A 20,646-nucleotide genomic window follows, 5' to 3' on the forward strand; every position below is an offset into this window, starting at 1 on the left:
CATCCAAAATAAAATAAAAAACACCTTCAAGTCTTACTAATTAACAAAGCTTATTATAACACATTATCAGTTCATTATTCCATACATATATGGGAGCATACACTTGACAGGTTGTAGGTTTTCTGTCAGCTTAGCTTAGCATAAAGGCTGGAAAACTAGGTGGAAACAGCTAGCCGTGCTCCATCCAAAGATTAAAAAACAAAAAACCTGCTTACCTTTATACCTTTATATATATATTTCCAGAATTACAGTATACAGTTAACATGTGATTAGCATAATTTGTTACAAAATAGTATTTGTGATGCAACTTCTTACCATAATGCATTATAAATGTGCACAATGCTTTCTTGGCAGTTTTAATGATTTCATGCGGAGCTGCTCATCTCTTACTAATTTCTATGCTTTCTCACCTTTAGTGTGTGTTGTACCTGTGGTCACTGAAAATCCTCTACCCAAAGACGCTCTTTCTTCTACGGGGAAACCATGAATGTAGACATCTGACAGAATATTTCACCTTCAAACAAGAATGTGAGTAACTCTTGTGTTTCCCTGCAAATATTATACACTCCCTTTCTCTCGTTTTAAATACCTCTCAGTCTCCAGTTATCTTCTTTTGATGAATTGATTTTTTTTTTAAGCAACAAAAAAGTAATCACATTGGAGAAAGTATGGCCTTTTTGCTATGATGTCGCCCCTTGATAATCAGACACATTTCTAGTATGTGACTGTTGATTTTGCGTGTGACAACTGTTGCTAGCTTTATCAAGCTAGCTAAATTAATTTATGTGGTTTTACACACAAATAATCCAAAACTACATTTCACCAGTCGATGATCCTTTTAGAAGACAAGAGGAAATGGGAATGGAAATAAAGAAACTGCATTGGTCTCTCTTGTTTTGCAGTGTAGAGATAGTTAGCCCTGTGAGAATGATAAAGACTCAGACTGTTATTTCATGCTAATAACCCTATTTGGCTGCTCAGCTTACGTAAATGGACAAGCGAGGCAGAGGTTGGATTGATGCATGACTGCTTGTGTTTCTTGACAGTATGTTTCACGTGAAATATAGAACACAGGCTTCTAGGATCAGGACTTACTGATGTGTTTGACAAATTTAATGCAATTTCAGATGGTGATTTTGGTTTGGGGTTGCTGGAGTGTAAGCCTCCCTAAATCCAGCTGAGCATGACAGAATGACTAAAATGTTAACGTTAGCCTACACTCTGATATAGCAGCGTCCAGGACAGGCTTTGTCCACAGTTGCCCTTTGACAAATGTACACATCAGGAGATTGTCCATGTCGGTAGTACTCTGTTTGGTTTAGGCGAGGGGAGCCGCCTGGATAGAGGGTACAGTAGAAGAAGGACTCATCTGTAATGATGACTATTTCAGAGGGTGATGCTAACGCGCCCAACATTAGTCTCGCTGCATCTGCTGCAAACATGTTTATAAATGGCACTACTGTATAGGCCCGTAAGGTTATTGTAGGCCCAGTTTGATAAACAACAGAATTTTAAATATTATATGTTGTAGGGGGTCCCAACGCCCAACCCTACTAGTAAGCTAGTAAGCCTGACATGCTAATGTTTGCAGTTTGCCTTAGAGCAGACAAATGCTCTGTCCAAATCATTCTTTACACTTCTGCTCTTGTGTTTTTGTTTTTTAAAAACCTAAAACAACCTCTGAATTCTTTATTTACTGAGCACCACTCTTACTACAACCCCATGTGTAACAGAGAGATTCAAAGCTTTTTCAGGTCTGCCATGCCTAGTTACAGTTGCTAGGCTAGGATTGGACAATTCGCTGCTCGGGGGAAGTCATATGTTACAAATTAATTTTCTGCTCTTCAATAAATCAACACATCAAATGATCACTCCGGCTATAAAGTTATGTCTTTTCTGTTGAATCGCTTCTCATCTCTTCCTCCCCCTCAAGCTTCCTCCCCCGTCCATCCTTCCAGGTTGTATCTTCCATCCTTTCCCACACTTCCATCCCTCCCTCCTCTCCTCCTTCTCTCCCTCTTCCTCTCTATCTCCATCCATCCTCCATCTCTCCCTCCCTCCCCCAGTATCTCTCTCTCTGTCTCTCTGACTCTCCTTGTGTCCTGTCCGAGAGTGGGTGATTAGCAGCAAATTAATTTGGCCCTAAATGATTGGCTCAGGGACTTACTCCTCAGTGTCTGATTGGCCAAGGGACAAGGAAGCTAATTTCCCCTGGTGCTTGTGGCGAATAGTGGTCGCCCTCAATTACCATCTGCTGCGTGTGTGCGAGTGTGTGTGTGTGTGTGTATCACGAGGGTGTGCAAGTGCATGTACTATGACTGCATGCGTGTGCAAGAGAGTCTTCATAAATGTTTAAGCGTCTATGTGTGGAAAGAGCTGAAAACCGGTGGACTAGCAATAATGAGCTCTTGCTCTACACAAGGCAGATGGAGAGGTTGACAAACACACTCCTTGCTGTCACACACACATAGTGCTGACTACTGTACGCTGGTACTCCACAGTACTGGCTTTGATTTGTGTACATGTTGTTCTCATGTCCTCACACTCTCCCTTCTCCTCCTCCGTCGTCGTCTCCTCTCTTTCCTCTCCTTCCTCTCCTTCCTCTCACCGCTCTTAACCTCTCCTCCCTCTCCTGTCTCCTCCCATCAATCTCTCTCCTTCTCTCTTTATAAAATTATCATTCTCCTTTTCAGTCCTCCCTGCTCGCTCTCGTCCACGCTTCCCTCTCTTCTTTCTTCCTCTTCTATCTCTCTCCTCCGATCTCCTTTCAGCTATTTTAATCCTGTGATATTGGTTTGTGTCAGATGTATCGTGACGCCCATGTGTGAAATGTACTTTAAAGACGCTGCTTGTTGGATGTCTTTATTGATATCGCTGCCAAATCAAAGGAGTTTTTCAAAAAACAAAAAAATTCAGCCTCACAGTTACTCCTCTACGCTGCTTCCTGCTTATATTTGGGTCAGATTTTGTTCACTGGAAACAGAACTGGAGTCTTTGCGTCCATATATTCTCTGTAATAAAATGCTATGTACAGTCATACGGAGCATTTTTTCACCAGTGTGCACTTCGTCTCCCGGAAGTGGCATTTCTAAATCATCAGAGAGGAGAGAAACAGGTCATACGGGAGTGCCGGAGAAGAGATGGATGCATAAATTAACAACATGTTATGTGAAAATCCTTCATGTCACTGCCTTTAGACCCGAGTGAGCTAAATTATGTTTTTAAGGGAACCGTGCAAGTCTGTTTGAAGCCTTCAGATGACTGAGTTCCTCAGATCTGTCCATGTAAAAGCTCCATGTTTGTTCCTTACTTTCGATATGAAACACTCCAAGTGACAGGGACTGACTGTACGTCTGCAGCGATGGTGGCTGTTCAAAGCATGTCAAAACACTCTCAGGTGCTTCTTTGTCTCAGGTCTTGAAATATCTTTTCATTCCTCCAAACACCTCCAGGTAAGATCAAGTACTCGGAGCAGGTGTATGACTCCTGCATGGAGGCGTTCGATTGCCTGCCCCTAGCAGCCCTGATGAACCAGCAGTTCTTGTGTGTGCATGGGGGGCTTTCACCAGAGATCCACACGCTGGACGACATCAAGAAGGTACAACAAGAGACTCACACATACATGATTTTGTGCTAACACTAACGCCCTACAAAGCAAAACACAGTACCCACATGTTTGGTCGAAATTAGGAACCCTAATCTTTCTCATATATATTTTCATATACAGTAAAACATAAAACCTAAACTGGAGTAACTGGTTTGATAACACACCTAGTGCACACTCTGCTGCAGAGAAACTAGCTCGATGGCTAGAGCAGCAGCGCTATGTTATTGTGACGCTAGCCAGTGAGATAGCCACGGCTAGCATTAAAGCTAAAAGTAAATGTAGTTTTTAATTTTTCCCCACCTGTAAATGAAAAATATCGGTTTTGAGGGACTGACATTGACGTAGTTTAGTTTGTCATGGAGAGCTAGCAGCTAGAGTTAGCATCGCCCTGGTTCCCTCGACAAAAAGAATTAAATACATACATGTATTCTTCAGCAAGATAATCTTCACAGATAAACACCGCGTCTCTGATTTTTGAAGTATGGATGCCTTCATCAGAACAAGGGAACAGGAAGTGCTAAATGCAACTTGTTTTCTGGTTTTAGGACTCATTCCTGCGGCACTCTATTTAGTCTGCTAAATGGGGCGGAAGCTAAATGGAGAAAAGACATAGCTAAGCCCGCTAAAGGTAACTAGCATTGCAGATCTCAGTAGCTGCCATGTTGGTGTTTGACTCTAGTGGAATTTATCCTCGGCTGCTATGAAACATATGTGTGGCAAAAAAGTATATGCGGCTAGCCAGCTAAACGAGACCGGCATTGCCATTTTTCTTATTGTCAAGCTTGTCCAACCTAGCAACAGTAACTAAGGGATTGGAGGATCGGTCAATATTGTACGCTTAAGCTGCCTCTAAATCACATTTTTAGATTTATTAGTCTATAATACAAAGGAAAGACAGACGCCAGGCCATACAGATGCATTTAATTCATATGACTCGTGACTAAATGATGATATATAAGTACATTTTAGTTTCTTAGACGAGTAAAATAGACAAAACAGATGAAAGAACACATTTATTGTTGGTAGACACATCTTCTCCTTTCGTTTAGTGAAGATTATCCAAAGGCTGAGTGCACTACTTGCTTCTTTTAATTAATTATTTAATTGTAATGCAATTATTGTTTTGGTAAATAATCAGCCTAAAAGGCATAAAATAATGGCATTACTGAATTTGACTTTGTTTGCCTGCAAAAACTTCCATCACTTCTGTATTAACAACTCTACACATAACAGCAACTTTTATCACACTTAGCGCTACTGAGAAAAATAATACAATAATTGTACATGTTCAAACACCCCTGCAAGCACAGACGCACACACGCCGACTCTTATTTATGCCTTAATGCCACCGCCTATTATAAATGCAGTGAATCCTCGAGTAACCAGTGAGTGTAGCAGTGAATAGAGATGCACACACGCTGTTTGTATACAGTTCACAGTGATACAGAACACAAAGGCACACACATGAACACATGAGGACACACACTTCCTCATCTAATGGCAGTGTTTCCATGGTGAATCTGCTGGTGTGACATCTTCTCCCCCCTGTGTGGTGAGGGTTGCCATGGAGATGCTCTGCTCTGACAGTATGTGTTTGCGTGTATGTGTGCATTTATCTGCGTTTGTGTGTATTGTGTACATCACTTTAAAATATGTTGTGTATCTGATGTGTTTATGTGTGAGGGTTTCATATGTGTGACCGAGCCTTTGTGTTTATGTAAGCTCACATTTTTGTGTTTCTGTGCGTGTGTGTTCGTTGTATGTCCTAGTTGGACCGGTTCAAGGAGCCCCCAGCGTTTGGGCCCATGTGCGACCTGCTGTGGGCCGACCCCCTGGAAGACTTTGGCAACGAGAAGACCCAGGAGTACTTTGGTCACAACACAGTCAGAGGCTGCTCCTATTTCTACAGGTACAGGGTGAAATTACTGCTCCCAATGCAGACCCCAAACAAAAATAAATATTACATAAGAGTCCTGATGGTTTATTTTAGTTGAAAATCAACTTGAATGTGAGTGAATATAGTCTGGTAGCCTTGATGCAGTAGATCCCTCTTCGTATGAAGCTCAGAGATATGAACTGATATCCAAACAAGCCAGAGTGAATGCAATATTCAGAGATACAAAATACACACTAGGAACAATATTATTTGAAATTAGCTGCTGAAACATGCAGCCAGGAGTAAGACCGATCCTCAAACGTGCTCCTATCCCTGTCATGTTGGGCTCATTCGATGTGTTTTAATGATCTGGACACCTTGTGATCGCCTGGCGTTAGCGAGATGTGTCCTTCGTCTACAAACTAGGAATTTAATAAGTTTTAGGTGGACTGCTGGCTGTTGGTGTGGGATGTTGGTGATGAGAAGAGAGAAGGAGAGATGCTCCCTGCACTGTTACACCACATCCAAGATCCAATAACAATCACTGGGATTTGTACAAGAGACAGAAAATCTTGGCCAGTTTACACACACACACACCACAACACACACACACACACACATTCAGGGCACTAGCAAACACATAAACACGGCACATTCACAAACACACACACACAGTTCTGTTTCAGCATGAAACGATATCCCACAATCCCCAGGGAGACTGCACGGTTCTGTTGCTATGACGACTGGCTACTCCTGCCAGATATGGAGTGATATTAAGATACAGTGAGAGAAAGGAGGAGAGCATCATAGGAGGAGGGTGGTGGGGCTGCAGGATGAAAGATGGGAATAAAAAAAATAAAAATGGAGGAATGTAAAGATGGGGAGCTGGAGTTAATGGGGGCACCGGTGCGGCCGGTAGTCTGTGAAGAACACAGTGTTTTCTCTGTGTATAGCAGAAACAGCATCAATCGACCAACTAGTGTGTGCTCCTACAGTGCTGGGGAGGCCATGAGCCCTGCTCAGGCCTGCCTCGCGCTCACTGATGCCCCCTGCTGCTCTCACGCAGACATGACATTTGAAAACAGGATAAAAGCAAGAAGAAACAACAATATCGCCATCTGTTTTGCGGTTAAGAGGACTCTTGATATAATAACGTGATATTTGCTATGTAATGATTTTTTACTGCCTCAATTCAGATGCACTCACTTGCTGTCACTCCCCCTCTCTTTGTCTTTCTCTCTGTCCCCAGTTACCCAGCAGTGTGTGAGTTCCTACAGACCAACAACCTGCTGTCAATCATCAGAGCGCATGAAGCACAGGATGCTGGGTAAGCTGACTGACTGTCGCGGCTCAGTCCTTCTCTCGGCTTAAAAGGGAGCACCATTTAATTTAATGGCTTACCTTGACATTTCATGTTCTGAGCTGTTATTTTTCTTTGTCAGGGAATTGGCACATTACAGGAAAAGAAGTTCCACGATTTGCCTCCTGTCAGCCTTAAACTGTGTTATTAGCAGAGTTAGTTAACGTGAATTTTTTTAAGCAAGAGAAAAGTGTAAGGCAAAGAGTCACGTAAGGTTTGCACTGCTTGTCTAAATATAATAGTGGGGGCAGAACACAGTTTTCTGACCCACAAATCCATTCCTGGCATCTGTTATCTTAGTGTAAATCCTCTAAATATAATGCAGCAATTAAGGCAGCTCTGCTATGCGCTGAGTTGAACCCATTAACAGTGTTTTGTCTGTTATGCAGCTGGGTAGTCTGGGTAATCGTCCGTGGGTCTCGGTGTTCTCGCACAAGGGCTGATAAAAATGAAAAAATGTAATTCTAGTAGTTTATTTTTCTGTACCAGTAAATAGTACATCATGTACAGATGAAATACTGTGTGCTCATTTAAAACTGACACTTTTAGACAATGCATCGTCAAGAAAATTACAGTGAAATACGCAGCAGTGCAGAGACAGACCTAATTCTAGGCAGGTTTCGATGACGTTATGTGTGCACACTTAGACTCACACCAATCGTCATCACATTATCCCACTGTACAATGCACCAAGGTAATGGGGGACCCTCTTCCAGATGAAAAAAAAGTAAAACTAAATCTGGATGGTGATGAAACGGTTCCAGGAACATTTTGGTTAATATTTGTTATGATATGTTATCCTGTAAATACAAGACAATAAATAAAACACTAATAAACATGTTGATTATTGTATACTATGTGCAAAAACACTCTTCTATAAAAAACAGTAAATTGTTCAAACTGGGTCGCAGGGAGAAATAACTGTGCTATTGTGGCAGGGCTGTGTAGCAGTCAGCCAATCAGGAGCCTGTTTGATACAGAGCCATTAGCTTGCTGTGATTTGATTGGCTCATGGTCAAATACAGTGTACGGTGGCCAGCTTTGGACAAAGTTTGCAAATAAACAAAGACCAAAACAAGAAGCAGGCTGGTGCTGATGACAGTGTTTTCATATTGGCATTACACGAGTTTCCAGAGAGAATAACAACCTTTAACAAAGCCACACTGGCAAACTGGGAGCACCATAATAAAAGAAAACATGAAAATCAGTCTAGGAAAACAAACAAATGTTGCTGGGCATCTACATTACATTTGTTTATAATACATAAGCAAAGATTCTGATTGCGTTTGGTGATTTATCCTCATGGGACTTGGCTAGTAGAGGCTGCCTCTGTGCTTTGTTTGTGGGTATAAATGAAGTTTGTGTGCTTGTGTTCATTATCATGTCTAATCTCTGTAGGCTCTGAGTTGTACCCAGACTTGATGTCATGCTGGCAGCCTCACTCAAACACTGTGTGCTTTCAGTACGCTGCTCAGTGGCACTCTTACTTCACCCTGTCATTTTGCCCACACAGATTCCTTCTTCATTTGTTTTTAAATGCGTGGCTGTCTCGCCTTCAGCCGGTCCCTGTCTGGTTTAAAGACCTCTGAAGCAAATCCTCGGTTTTTATCCATGACGTCTCTTTATTTATTTATTTATTTTAGCTATAACGTGGGCGTCTTGTTTGTCTCTCTTTCCTCAGGTACCGTATGTACAGGAAGAGCCAGACTACAGGTTTCCCCTCCCTCATCACTATCTTCTCCGCTCCAAACTACCTGGATGTCTACAACAACAAAGGTCTGACACACACATGCACAAATACACACACACATAGCTAGGTCTACGCACATATTATATGAGACTGAACATTATGTTATTCTTCATCCAAGACTGAAGAGGAACAAACACTAACGTCTATCGAGGAATAAAATAGATGACAAAATAATGTTCCTCTTCTTCGTTTAACTGTATTTGTATAATGATAATGGATGATGGTGTACTATCTGACCAAAATTGAAGCCTAATGTGTGTGTGCGTGCGTGTGTGTGTGTGTGTGTGTGTGTGTGTGTGTGTGTGTGTGTGTGTGTGTGTGTGTGTGTGCATCCAGCGGCGGTGTTGAAGTATGAGAACAACGTGATGAACATCCGTCAGTTCAACTGCTCTCCTCATCCGTACTGGCTGCCCAACTTCATGGATGTCTTCACCTGGTCGCTGCCTTTCGTGGGAGAAAAAGGTGTCACATACACAAACACATCCATTATTTTAGACTCTTCTACATACAGCGAAATATAATCAGAAAATCATACGGTCATGTTATCATTAGGGATGTTGTAATATTCAAAGGAATACTAATCCAGTCCGAGACTTAAAGGAGACCTATTATGCTTTTTCCTTCCTTTCCTTTCCGTCAGTGTTTTATATATGTTCTTGTGCTTGTAAAGGTCTTGAAAGTTAAAAAGGTCAAAGTCAGCACCAACAGAAGCTCCTCTCTCCCACAGAAAACACTGCTCCTCAAACGCCTCGTCAGTAGACCTGCCTTTAACCGTGACTTTGTGACATCACATTACGTCACACGTGTTGTTGTTAGCGGTGCTGGCTCAGGCGTGTGTTAGCTGACCAATCAGAGCAGACTGGGTATTCAGGAGGGAGGCCTTAAAGAGACAGGAGCTAAAACAGAGCTTTTCAGAAAGAAGGGGGATTCAGAGCTGCAGCACTGGACAGTATGAGAAATAGTTGACGATGTGTTTTTTGAGCTTTGAAGCATGTAAACCTATTCAAGTAGTAACCTTAAATAAAATGATCAACCTGAAAATGAGCATAATATGTCTTCTTTAAGATGAAATGCTGGTCAACATGAGTCTACCCCAGGCTAAAAGGTGTTATTCTAAACTTGATTTAAACGTAAGATATCAGGTGTTTGGTGGCTTTTGTGCTCCAGTTCCTACAGTTCACTGTGATCCACGCTGATGATGAGTCCGGGGTTTGGGGCTGATATGATTTTGTGATCAGACTGTAGTGTAAAGCATCAAAAGACTCATAAAAGACAAAAAAAATTAGCTCTGGCTTTACAGTTTTGGAGGCATAAATCTCACATAACGTGTTTTAAAATAGCAGCAGCCACAGATCAGGTCACACAGCAAATTACGAAGTCAATGCAAAGTTGTAACACTCTAAGTCATCTATGTAACGCCAACACCAGCTGTACTGAAAAATGAAAGCAACATTATATAACTTTTTTTTTTTAACCTTAAAATAGTTTGCAAGTTTTTAAAACATAACATTGTTATGATGTAATGAGTTTTGTTTGTAGTTAGCACCTGGCATTTCTATGTATGACATTGGTGTTGCACGCAGAAACTGTCTGGGGCGCCAAGTCACACAAAATGCCAATTTCTACTTATCGTTTCTTTGACACACAAAAAATATCATAGCTCAGAAAGGCAAATGTCCGTGTAACACGAGTATATTTAGTCCCTGCACAGTGGTTTAAGGTCCACACAGCAACATATTCTCAAAACATTTCGCATTTGACAAAGAGTTGACTTACCCAATGTTTTCTTTTATAAAGGCAGCTATGCACACATAAAAGCAGGACATGGGATAATCTCTCTAAATGTCTTAGTTTTAAAGGAAGATCCTTTTTATGTACTTCGAATGGCTTCCCTACCACTCAACATTCTCTAAAAATAGCAATTATATCAGCTTAAAGAGGTGTACAACCCCTACTTACAGGATTAGGGACTTGTGGGTAACCAGAGTTTAGTCAGATTTGGGGCATTTTATGCCTTTTTTGGACAGCAACAGTAGAGAGATGACAGGAAATGAGCAGCGAGAGAGAAAGGTAGGGAAGTAGGGAAACTTGCAACAAGCGTCCTCAGCTGGGCATGAACTGGGGAAGTTTGTGGTTAGCATCTTAACTCCTCGGTCACCAGGGTGCCTCTCTGACCCAGGTTGAGTGTGTGTGTCTCTGTGTGTTTGTTTCGCAGTGACCGAGATGTTGGTCAATGTGCTGAGTATCTGTTCTGACGACGAACTGATGAACGACGGAGAGGAGATCTACGATGGTAGGGAGCACTCAACACTGACATCAAAAGAAAGAGATTCAAACTTATTACCGTGAATACATAAAAACAGAAATATAATACAGAAATTACATATTTTTGTGTTTTTTAAAGATATCACGTGTTTGTGTTTGACTCTTTTACAGCCAGTGCAGCAGCAGCCAGGAAAGAGGTGATCAAAAACAAGATTCGTGCCATTGGGAAGATGGCGAAAATGTTTTCTGTTCTACGGTGGGTGGAGTACATACTGTGTGTGCGTATGTGTGTGTGTGTGTGTGTGTGTGTGTGTGTGTGTGTGTGTGTGTGTGTGCATATGTGTGTGTTTGTGTGTGTGTGGGGGGGTAAGCCAGTAAATGCTGTATTTGCTTGACTTTTGCAGACATTTATCTGAAGTCACAAGATTTTTACTTTCAGTGTTTTAACCCACAAGCATTTTTGGTGTTTGCAGGTGCAAAGTGAGGGGAATTTGCGTAATTCTCTGTAATTCTCTCTTTATCACCTGCTTTCTCTTTTTATTCACACACACCTGTCACACACACACACACACACACACACACTGTCTCTGTCTGTCTCTCAGGGAGGAGAGTGAGAACGTGTTGACCCTGAAGGGACTCACCCCTACAGGCATGCTGCCCAGCGGAGTGCTGTCTGGGGGCAAACAGACCCTGCAGAGCGGTGAGTCTTTCACACACTCACACACACACAAACTGAAACCTGGACACACCTTCAAAAGCAGAAATGAAACACACACAAGAACACACAGACACAGTTTAAATATCTGCTTTGGACCGTCCTGCCCTCTTTCCTCTTCTCCTCCTCTGTTACTATTGTTCTCCTCTCATCCCTCTGCCTCACTGACTCACTCACTCTCTCCACCTCACCTCACCGGCGCTGAGGATACTAACAGCCTGCTGGTTGTGTGTGTGTGTGTTACTGAAGTAATGACAGAGAGCAGGGGCCATTAATGCGGAGAGATAGACACTTCCAGACATACAGCGAGAGGTCATGCAGCTAAAGTGTGTGTGAGGCGTGTGTGAGCTAACACCAGCTACTGCTAACACCAGGTGCCCTCTGAACCTGCCATGGTCTCAGTGCTGCTCTGAGGGCCTCACATGACTAAAGTCTGAAACATGCCTCTGAGTCGCAAACGGCATGCGTCGACGTGTCTGCCACACAAATTACACCTATGTACAAAACGGGTTACTGCATTGCATTTATCAGACAGGGATGAGTTTCTTTTAAAAAAATATGTATTTATATATTCTTTGTTGAGATAGGGCATTCACCCACTCCACCAATGTTACACATTAAAGCGTGTTTACAGGTCTTGGGAGTACTACTGCATATGTGAAAAATTAGTATAAAGCCTTTCGGGCCTCTAAAATGATGTCACTCAGTGGCTAAATTGCATTGTGGGTAATGTAGGCTCGGTGTTTTCAAAAGCAGTCCACTAGTCTAACATTGTACACCTGAAACACTGTTGGACAGTTGAAAAATAAAGTAATCAACACTGATACACCAGAACCAGAGACGCTGTCTTTTTTATTCCACACATTCTTCTTCCTTTTCAAAAAGTGGTGCCTACATTACCCACAATGCTTAGGCACTGAGTGACATCACTGGAGGTAATTTATCAGATTATTTGCATATGTAGTCGTACTCCCAAAGACCCGTAAACACACTTTGATGTTTAAAATGTGTGGAGCTACCCTTTAACTCACAGTGTTTAGTTGAGAGGCAGAAAGGGAAATGAGGAGACATGTAGGTGGGTGCAACAAAGGTCCCCGTCCGGACGTGAGCTGGAGAAGAGAAGTTGAGGTCGATGCCCCTCGTCATATTTGGGGAGGTCCTACAAAAATTAGTATTCAGGCAATTCGATCTGCTTCATCTTGCGTGTGCACTCTTTTTTAAATTGATTCTTTCTTTTGCATTTTTTCTAATTTCTTGTGTAGTGTCAGACCAACACAAATACTGGTTTAACTCTGTCAGGCTGATGTTTATTGGCAACATGTAGCTGAGATCTTGAAGGCTCTGCTTGTCCGTGATGTTTACACGCAACTGCACAGAAGCATGTTTCAGCCTTCACTCCTTTCTTCTTCTCCTTCTCCTTCTTCTTTCTTTGGACTTCATCTTCTCTCTCGGACCCTGTCATCTTCTCTCTCTTCCTTTCCTCCGTTCTTTCTACTCTTCTCTTCTCTTCTCTTCTCTCTGCCCATCCTTCAGCTACCATTGAGGCCATAGAAGCCATCGAGACAGTTAAGGACGAGGAAGGTAAAATCCCACTCATGTCACAGTGTGTGTGTGTGTGTGTGTGTGTGTGTGTGTGTGTATGTGTGTGCAGCATGGCTGCGCTCTCAGCCACCCATGCTCATAAGGTCATAGATTTTCCTTACCCACGATGCACTGTGCTCTTCTAACCACATCAGCCTAAAACCGCCGCACGCTGAAGCCACCACATTAAAACACACATGACATACACACATTTTTCTCTTTCCTTCTCTTGGGAAACAGGAAACTCAACACTACACCTTCCCTCCCACACCCAACACATGCACAATCATTTATTTACATCCATCACATCCACACACAACTTTCTTTCTACACACACATGCACACTAGAAGAGCAGGGCTGTGGGTGGGAGTGGGTGTTGTGAAGGTTGCCAGGGTCACTCAGACCTCTTATAGTCGGCAGTGTGTTGCAGTGTTTTCTTTATCTTTCATACAGTAGGTGCTGTAGTCCTGTAGAAGATAAACATGCAATCAATCTGTTTCTCTACGGCAGAACAAGAGTCACCTGTGATGATGGAAATAAAGTGCAAAGGGAGGATTTGTACAAAAGTTTGCCAATCCATTCTTAGAACTTGATCTGTGGTAAAACTCAAACTTTTCACCAAGCTTTCGACCGCATCCTATGGCCCTCTTCAGCACGCAAGTACAGAACATCAATCACGTGACAACAGCTGATGTGACCTCGGTTCTGTACTTGTACATGCAATGCCACTTGAGTCATTTGCTGAAGAAGACTGGTGGAAGTGGTTGAAATCTCTCTGAAAAGCAAAGTAAGCTAACCTTGAGTTTAGAGTATGTTAAAGGAGACCTATGAGGTTTGTTTCTCTTTTCTTCAGTGTGTTAAATAGGTTCTTGTGCATGTAAAAGTTCTTAAAGTTAAAAAGGTCAACAGAAGCTCCTCTCTCCCGCAGAAAATGCCACTCCTGAAACGCCTCGTCAGTAGTCCCGCCTTTAATTCCATGACTTTGTGACATCACACTTCATCACCATGTCAGACATTTGCATAATTTATGCCTCTGGGCTAGTTTGGCACATAAGAATTGACTTAGCACAGCTGCTCTATTGTTGTTAGCGGTGCTGGGTCGAGGGAGTCTGGGTATACACCTTAAAGAGACAGGAGCTAACACAGAGCATCTCAGCACTGGACAGTTTGAGAAAACCGATGTCTTTTATGAGCATTACAGCATGTAAACCTATTCTAGCAGTAACCCAAAACTGAATTATAAACCAGAAAATGAGCATAATATGTCTCCTTTAACATAGAAAATGTGTTACCAAGGTTAAGACAAATATCCAACCTCAGAACTTGTTTCAAGAAAAGCAGAGAAAGTGGATCAATTTGGCATCTGTAAACATTTCATGCACATTTCATATTTTAGAGGACAGTTCATACATGAAGCTGGAACAGGTCTGCCAGGTTCTCCTGTGCTACTGAACAGATTGTTGTCATGCTATTTGTGTTCGGTGTACTATATTCTGTGTACAAAGGCATAGTCTTTAATCTGCACGCTTTAGTCGACTGTAGTCGTTTTGTGTTTGTACCATTAGCGCTGTCTTTGGCTTATCTGAACTACAGTCCATAATTTGTTTAAGCAAATGAATTATGGGTATCTCTGTTCTGTTTTTCTGTTATGTAGTACGATTTGTAGCTGGGTGTTAGACATCCGCTGTGTAGCACAGTGGCATATTTGTGAGTAGCCGCATGTGTGCAAAGGTAATGTGACAGCAGCCATTGTTCTAAAGTGGCTGCAGAGCTCTCTCCAGACAGACCTCCTTATCAGCACAGGAGCATCTGTCGACACAGAGACCGCAGTTCGGCTGACCTCAAAGCGTCACGCTGTAAAGGTTTTATCTCTTTCGGCAAAATTAATTTTGATGACAAACGCCATTGCAAGTGGTCGCCCTAGATGTTATCTTTATCTGCTTTTATCTTTTTAGGATCTAATTTAAAGGGGCACTCCAGCAATTTATTGTTGCCCTTTAAATGGGGGAACTCGCAGGAGACAAATCAAAAACATGGTAAAGGGGCTCTGTGGAACTTCTGTGTTGCGCCGGTCGTTAGTTAATGTTAGAGGACTCTCAACTAACGTTAGCTACTGTTGATCCCTGTTAGTTTGGGTCAACCTCCTAAAAATTCTGGATTCTACATTGCCCATGAAGTAATGCAAAGGATCATGCATTTTATTCTGCATTCTGCAATGCATACTTTTGTTAAAGGAATAATTCAACATGTTGTTTGTTTAGTTTGTACACAGTACGGTACGGTTTTACAGGAAGTCACTTGAAATTGCGTGCTGTTTTTTTTTGTATGGATCCAACAAACCTGATACTATGTGTTCATTTGTGAGCTTCAGAGGTGCTGGTAGTTGGATTTATTCACCTTTGGCAGGGCCTGGCTAGCTGTGTCCCCATTTTAAGTCATTGTGCTCAGCTAAACTAATGACCTGCTGGCGTTTGCTTCATTTTAACCATAAAGATCATCTAACTCCATGCAAATAAGTATATGTCCCAAAATGTTTAACTATTCCTTTAATGATTGGAGGTGTCTAAGCCCACATCATCCCCATGATCGGTACATACATACTGACCTGCATGTGTAGAATTGGTGGAGTGCCCAAATTATTAATTGAACACACTGAGGGAGAGGAACTGTGACTAAGTTCATTATCACAAAACAATTGACAAATTGAAAATATGGCCAACTTAGACATTAGTTTCAAAAGAAGCAACCTGAGAGAGAATGAATGAGAATTATCCTGAACGTTTGCATGTAGCTTCCAAGGTTTTATGGGGAAGTGTTAACCCCCAGCAACTAGTTTCAAACAAACGGCTGACTGTCAGAAACTCTTCACACAGGTGAAACATGTTGTAAGGACCTACGATCGACCACTTCGTGCAGCTGTGCTTTGTTGCATACTCTGTGTCTCATAACGGCTTATCCACCAGGTGTCTCAGACTACTGATCTAGGATCAATGGCCAGGTCGCACTGACTGTCACACTCACTGTGAGCCACGAGGTCAAACTAATCCTAGCTCAGCATTCAAACAGTAGATGAACACTGGCTGATGTGTGTGGATTTTGGTGTGAGAGCCCTCTATATGTACTGTATGTAACAGAAGCTTGTTTATCCAAACCAAAAATGTCCTGCTGAAGGAAGCACAATCAGGGTCAAAATCAGTCACATTTCCTCGCTTGTGCGCTCAAATGAAAGCTTTTAAATGGTGAACCAAGCCAAACCGAACGCTTTGGAAACAAGCGCACACTCACATTTCATAAATGAGTAAAATGAATATTTCCCGCAAAGCTCCCAGGGGTTTGGATACACAAGATTCTACTAAATGTCTTGTTAAATATTAACTCTGTGCGCATGTACGTATGTTTCTGTGTGTGTGTCTGTGTGTGGGTGCGTGCCTGCCTGCCTGCCTGTCTCCACAGCCATCCGAGGCTTCTCCCCGCAGCATCGGATCAGCAGTTTCGAGGAGGCCAAAGGTCTGGACCGGATCAACGAGAGGATGCCTCCGCGACGTGATGCTGTCAACAGTGTGGGCCTGTCGATGGGTCGCATGAACATGGGAGAGCCCAATGGGACCGACAGCAACAGCAATATACAGTGATAGACATACACTCCCACAGGCCCAGACACATACCTACAGTTACAACTCTGATATGGTACCATATTTATAGATTCGTGTACATAGGCATATATACACAAGAAACATGCATCGCACACACAAACACAGTATTTCACACACTGAATAGGCTACAGACAACATCACACACACATGCCATGCACACACACACACACACACACACACGATACCTACCCCTCTCCCGTTGCCCTCAGCTGTATGTAAAGGCATGAGCGTACCTGGACTTTAGCACCAAAGGCTGAGTCTCTTCACCGAACTGATCGGCCCTATTTAGAGAACTACAACTCCCATGTACCTGCACAACAACAGGAAAGAAACTACAAAAACACTCCCCATGCCAAACAGGAGGAGCTGCTGTTCACCGTGTATGTTGGGGATCACCAGTGGATTGACAGTGTCAGCGTGACGTGGCTGTGTCGGTGGCGTGTGTCACGGGGTCAAGTGTTTGCAGGGGGAGGGCGGGGCTTGGCGATCAGGGGGTGGGGCATTAAAGATACGTATGCTTCTTTTTCCTGTTTGCGTCCCGAAAACAGGAATCGGAACCAAACTTGCGATTGGTTGATTTTATAGGGTTGTGGATATGCCTGCCTGCGTGCGTGCACATGCTTCAACATGTAAATGTCAGTGCGGTTATATTTGAAAATGTGTTTTCGTTTGCAAACACGAGCGGATCTCACCATCCGCCGGTCGACAGCGAGAGAAGTTTTCTGACGTGTGGTGTGGTGGTTTATCTGTTGCCGAGAGACGTGTGGAGATAATCTCAGCTGCAGTCTAATCTGAGCCCTCTCTGTCCTTTTCCTCTTGGGAGGAGATTCCTGTTTGCTTTTGTAGCACTACACTGCACCCGTCCTCCGCCTGAAGTCAAGTGGAGGATCGCCCCCCCCCACAAAACTCTGGTCACAGGCCAGCCAGTTTATCGGAAAGGCTCACAACAGGGCCCGGATCAGATTAGAAGTGTTTCTCCCTACCTGTTGCGTGTACATAGGTAACATAGAGAGGTTTTATTGCACATCTGATGCTCACAGGATGCAAGATGCAGTATAACGGAAGTAGGATGCTATATGTGTGTGAGGCAGCCGGGGGGGAGTTGAAATGTGAAGCCACACTCTATTCATTGTCTTTCTACATCCTCCTTTCCTCCCGTGTTGCTGTCTGCTAACAAACAGCAGTGATGGCCGGGAATCTCCGGCCTAAAAAGCAGGAAATTATATTTCACAGAGGAAACCGACTCTTCTGGTCAAGGCAGTGGCCGAGACAACAAGAAGAAGTCCGAAGAAAAGGTCTTTGTAAAGCATTTATATTAACGCATCAGTGCATGCAGAGTTAAGTTCTTTGATAATAATGTGAAGATTATATTTGTGCTCTGTGTTTCACTATGGTAGGATTTTTTTTTTCTTTTTGTTTTTCTGGCTAATATAAATGAACTGAGGAATAATGAATAATTTATTTTGTACATAATGTTAATTTAATTTATTTTTTTTAATTGACTTTGTGTTATAATTCCGTTGTTTTTTCATGTTTTCTCTCATTTTCTTTTTCTTCTTTTTCTTTTTTCACAACTTGTGTTTCTGGTTTCTTTCGATGCTGTACAGAATGACAGTACGCTTCTATTCAAAGTGTCAAGTCCACGTTCTCTCCTCTCTTCTTTGTCGATGTACAGGAGTTGTTTTTAAATGATAAATATGAATAACGATAAACAAATATTAAACTAGCATTGATGAATGACCATACTATATACAGAGGCACAGGCATTCAGGCAGCCAAAAGCATGATTGCATGGTTAAAATTTGCGCTGTTCAAAGCAAAAAGCAGCAAGACACATTTTAACAGAAGAGCCGGTGTGTTGCCATCACAATTTAAAGGAAAAAAGTGTACTCTCTCTGATCATAATTCTTGATGATTCCTCTTGTTATTTGATGATATTTATGATTCTATGATTATTATGATTCTATTTATTATGGACATTATTCTTAATATTTAAGCTCTCTCTCTCTGCTGGTTGCTCTTCATGTTGCGTTGCTCCTTGGTTGATCTTGTTGTGCTTCTTTGGGAGAGGTGAACCCCCCTGGGAGACCCTGTGCCATAGAAATTGTGCCACGGTTCTTACTCTCTTTCTCTCTCTCTCTCTCTCTCTGTTTCTCAGTCTCTCTCTCTCTCTCTCTCTGTTTCTCAGTGTCTCTCTCTCTCTCTCTCTCTCTCTCTCTCTTTCTCCTCTCTTTCTGTTTTGACTCCCCAGTCACTAACACTGTAAGCATGCCCCATGGGACGATCCACTTTTTTACTCTTGAATAAAATATGCATGAACCTTTGGTATGGCTCCCTAGCCTTTATTTCCTCACCACTCACATGCAGATAAACACAAACCATGACGCAAAAGAGGCACCGTCATGATGGAGAGGTAATGTTTTTTCATCATAGCCTGTCGAACTGACTGGACCTGTTGTAGGCCTAAAGTTGCCAAATCGCAGAGGAACATGCTTACATAACGTGAATGATTCAGATCATACAAATCAATATGAAGAAGGTGCTTTGTTCAGACTGGAAGTAGAAGATATTAGTAAGTCAGTGATTCACTGAAGTCAGTCCTTGATCTGGTGGCGAACCCTCATCCCAGTGTGCTCAGATTTCACTTTTTGTTTCATGCTGACACTTTTTTAGGGCGTTTAATGGCTGTATAATACTGTTAACTCGAGATAAAGATTTAATTTTTTTCTTTACTCGATAATCAACCAGTTATCAAGAGAGAACAGCTCATTTCTTCCTTCTACTTTTAATGTTTATCAGAGATTATGAGTGCCATGACAGCATGTATAGACGGTGTCTTAGCAACTATAGCACCTTATATGTGCTGAAAATGTCAGATAAAGTAGTACTCTTTTTTGATCAGCGCGTCAGACTGTAAGTCAGTGTTACTTATTTCGATACAGACTTTATTACAACAACAAAGCACTCATACTGTTGGCAGTTTCTTTTCCAGTTCCCCTATGCAAATAATATCTATTTAAGTTTGTGCTTCCTGGACATCTGCTTTAAGCTGACCACTGTATGTTAAAACAAAGTTAAAAAGTTAGTGTGGTTGGCCTCTCTTAATATTTATTTAGTTATCTTGGGAAACCAGCCTTTGCTTTCTTGAGATAAGATAAATTATATGAGCTTTGCTGTCTTGAGATAACGAAATAATGAACTTGTTATCTAGAAATAACGGCATTACAAAAATGATTACAGGCATGGCTGCTCTGGCCTTCAATAGTCAAGCTGTACTAATAAAAAGTGTTTTCTGTAAATGTTATCTCCCTATTTTATGTTAATAGAGTGTTGAGAAAACAATGAATGAGTTAGTGTTGAGGATGAGTTCAGGATAGCTAAAACTGAAGTGGTTTATGGATAGAGTCATGGCTTATAGGCTAACAGTCATGGATAATTGGGAGAAACACCCAGCTTCTCATGTGGCGGTCTTACAAATGCAAAATTTACCGCACCGACTTAAACAATAACACTTTGATTGCATTAAAAGATATTGTAATGAAAACACTTTCACATAATCAACAGGGTCAAAGTTTCAAATAAATTCATATAAACACATTTACAGCATGGCAGTAACAACTCTGGTGTGTTTCTACTCTCGTCCGTTCATATCTGCCCACTTCTTCTGTCAACTGTCAAATAAAGACATAAATTACATCAAAGTAACCATAAATAAGACATTCCTGTTGGGTCAGCACTTTAAGATCATTTATGCTGGTTTCACCCGTCTGTGTATTGCAGTTTTCACTTTGATTTCCAAATGACTTGATAATATTGGTGAAAGATTAACTGGAATCTT

General features: G+C 42.0%; 1 protein-coding gene across 4 annotated transcripts in view; it reads left to right on the top strand.

Annotated features, from left to right (window-relative positions):
* The window catches only part of ppp3cb (protein phosphatase 3, catalytic subunit, beta isozyme), a 37,351-nt gene extending 18,219 nt beyond the window's left edge, over window positions 1-19,132 (top strand). For 3 of the 4 annotated variants that reach the window (XM_084353759.1, XM_084353762.1, XM_084353760.1), the window contains exons 4-14: window positions 417-528; window positions 3,453-3,598; window positions 5,377-5,516; window positions 6,733-6,810; window positions 8,525-8,619; window positions 8,930-9,055; window positions 10,809-10,886; window positions 11,030-11,114; window positions 11,461-11,558; window positions 13,107-13,154; window positions 16,609-19,132. In XM_084353759.1, coding sequence (XP_084209885.1) covers window positions 417-528; window positions 3,453-3,598; window positions 5,377-5,516; window positions 6,733-6,810; window positions 8,525-8,619; window positions 8,930-9,055; window positions 10,809-10,886; window positions 11,030-11,114; window positions 11,461-11,558; window positions 13,107-13,154; window positions 16,609-16,787 — 1,185 coding nt within the window. In that variant the 3' untranslated portion in view covers window positions 16,788-19,132. The remainder of the gene's footprint in view (window positions 1-416; window positions 529-3,452; window positions 3,599-5,376; window positions 5,517-6,732; window positions 6,811-8,524; window positions 8,620-8,929; window positions 9,056-10,808; window positions 10,887-11,029; window positions 11,115-11,460; window positions 11,559-13,106; window positions 13,155-16,608) is intronic. The other variant, XM_084353761.1, reaches the window with a different exon arrangement.
* Window positions 19,133-20,646: the final 1,514 nt, after the last annotated feature.

The sequence above is a fragment of the Pagrus pagrus genome (assembly GCF_965226575.1).
Source record: "Pagrus pagrus genome assembly, chromosome: 5".
Lineage (NCBI taxonomy): Eukaryota > Metazoa > Chordata > Actinopteri > Spariformes > Sparidae > Pagrus > Pagrus pagrus.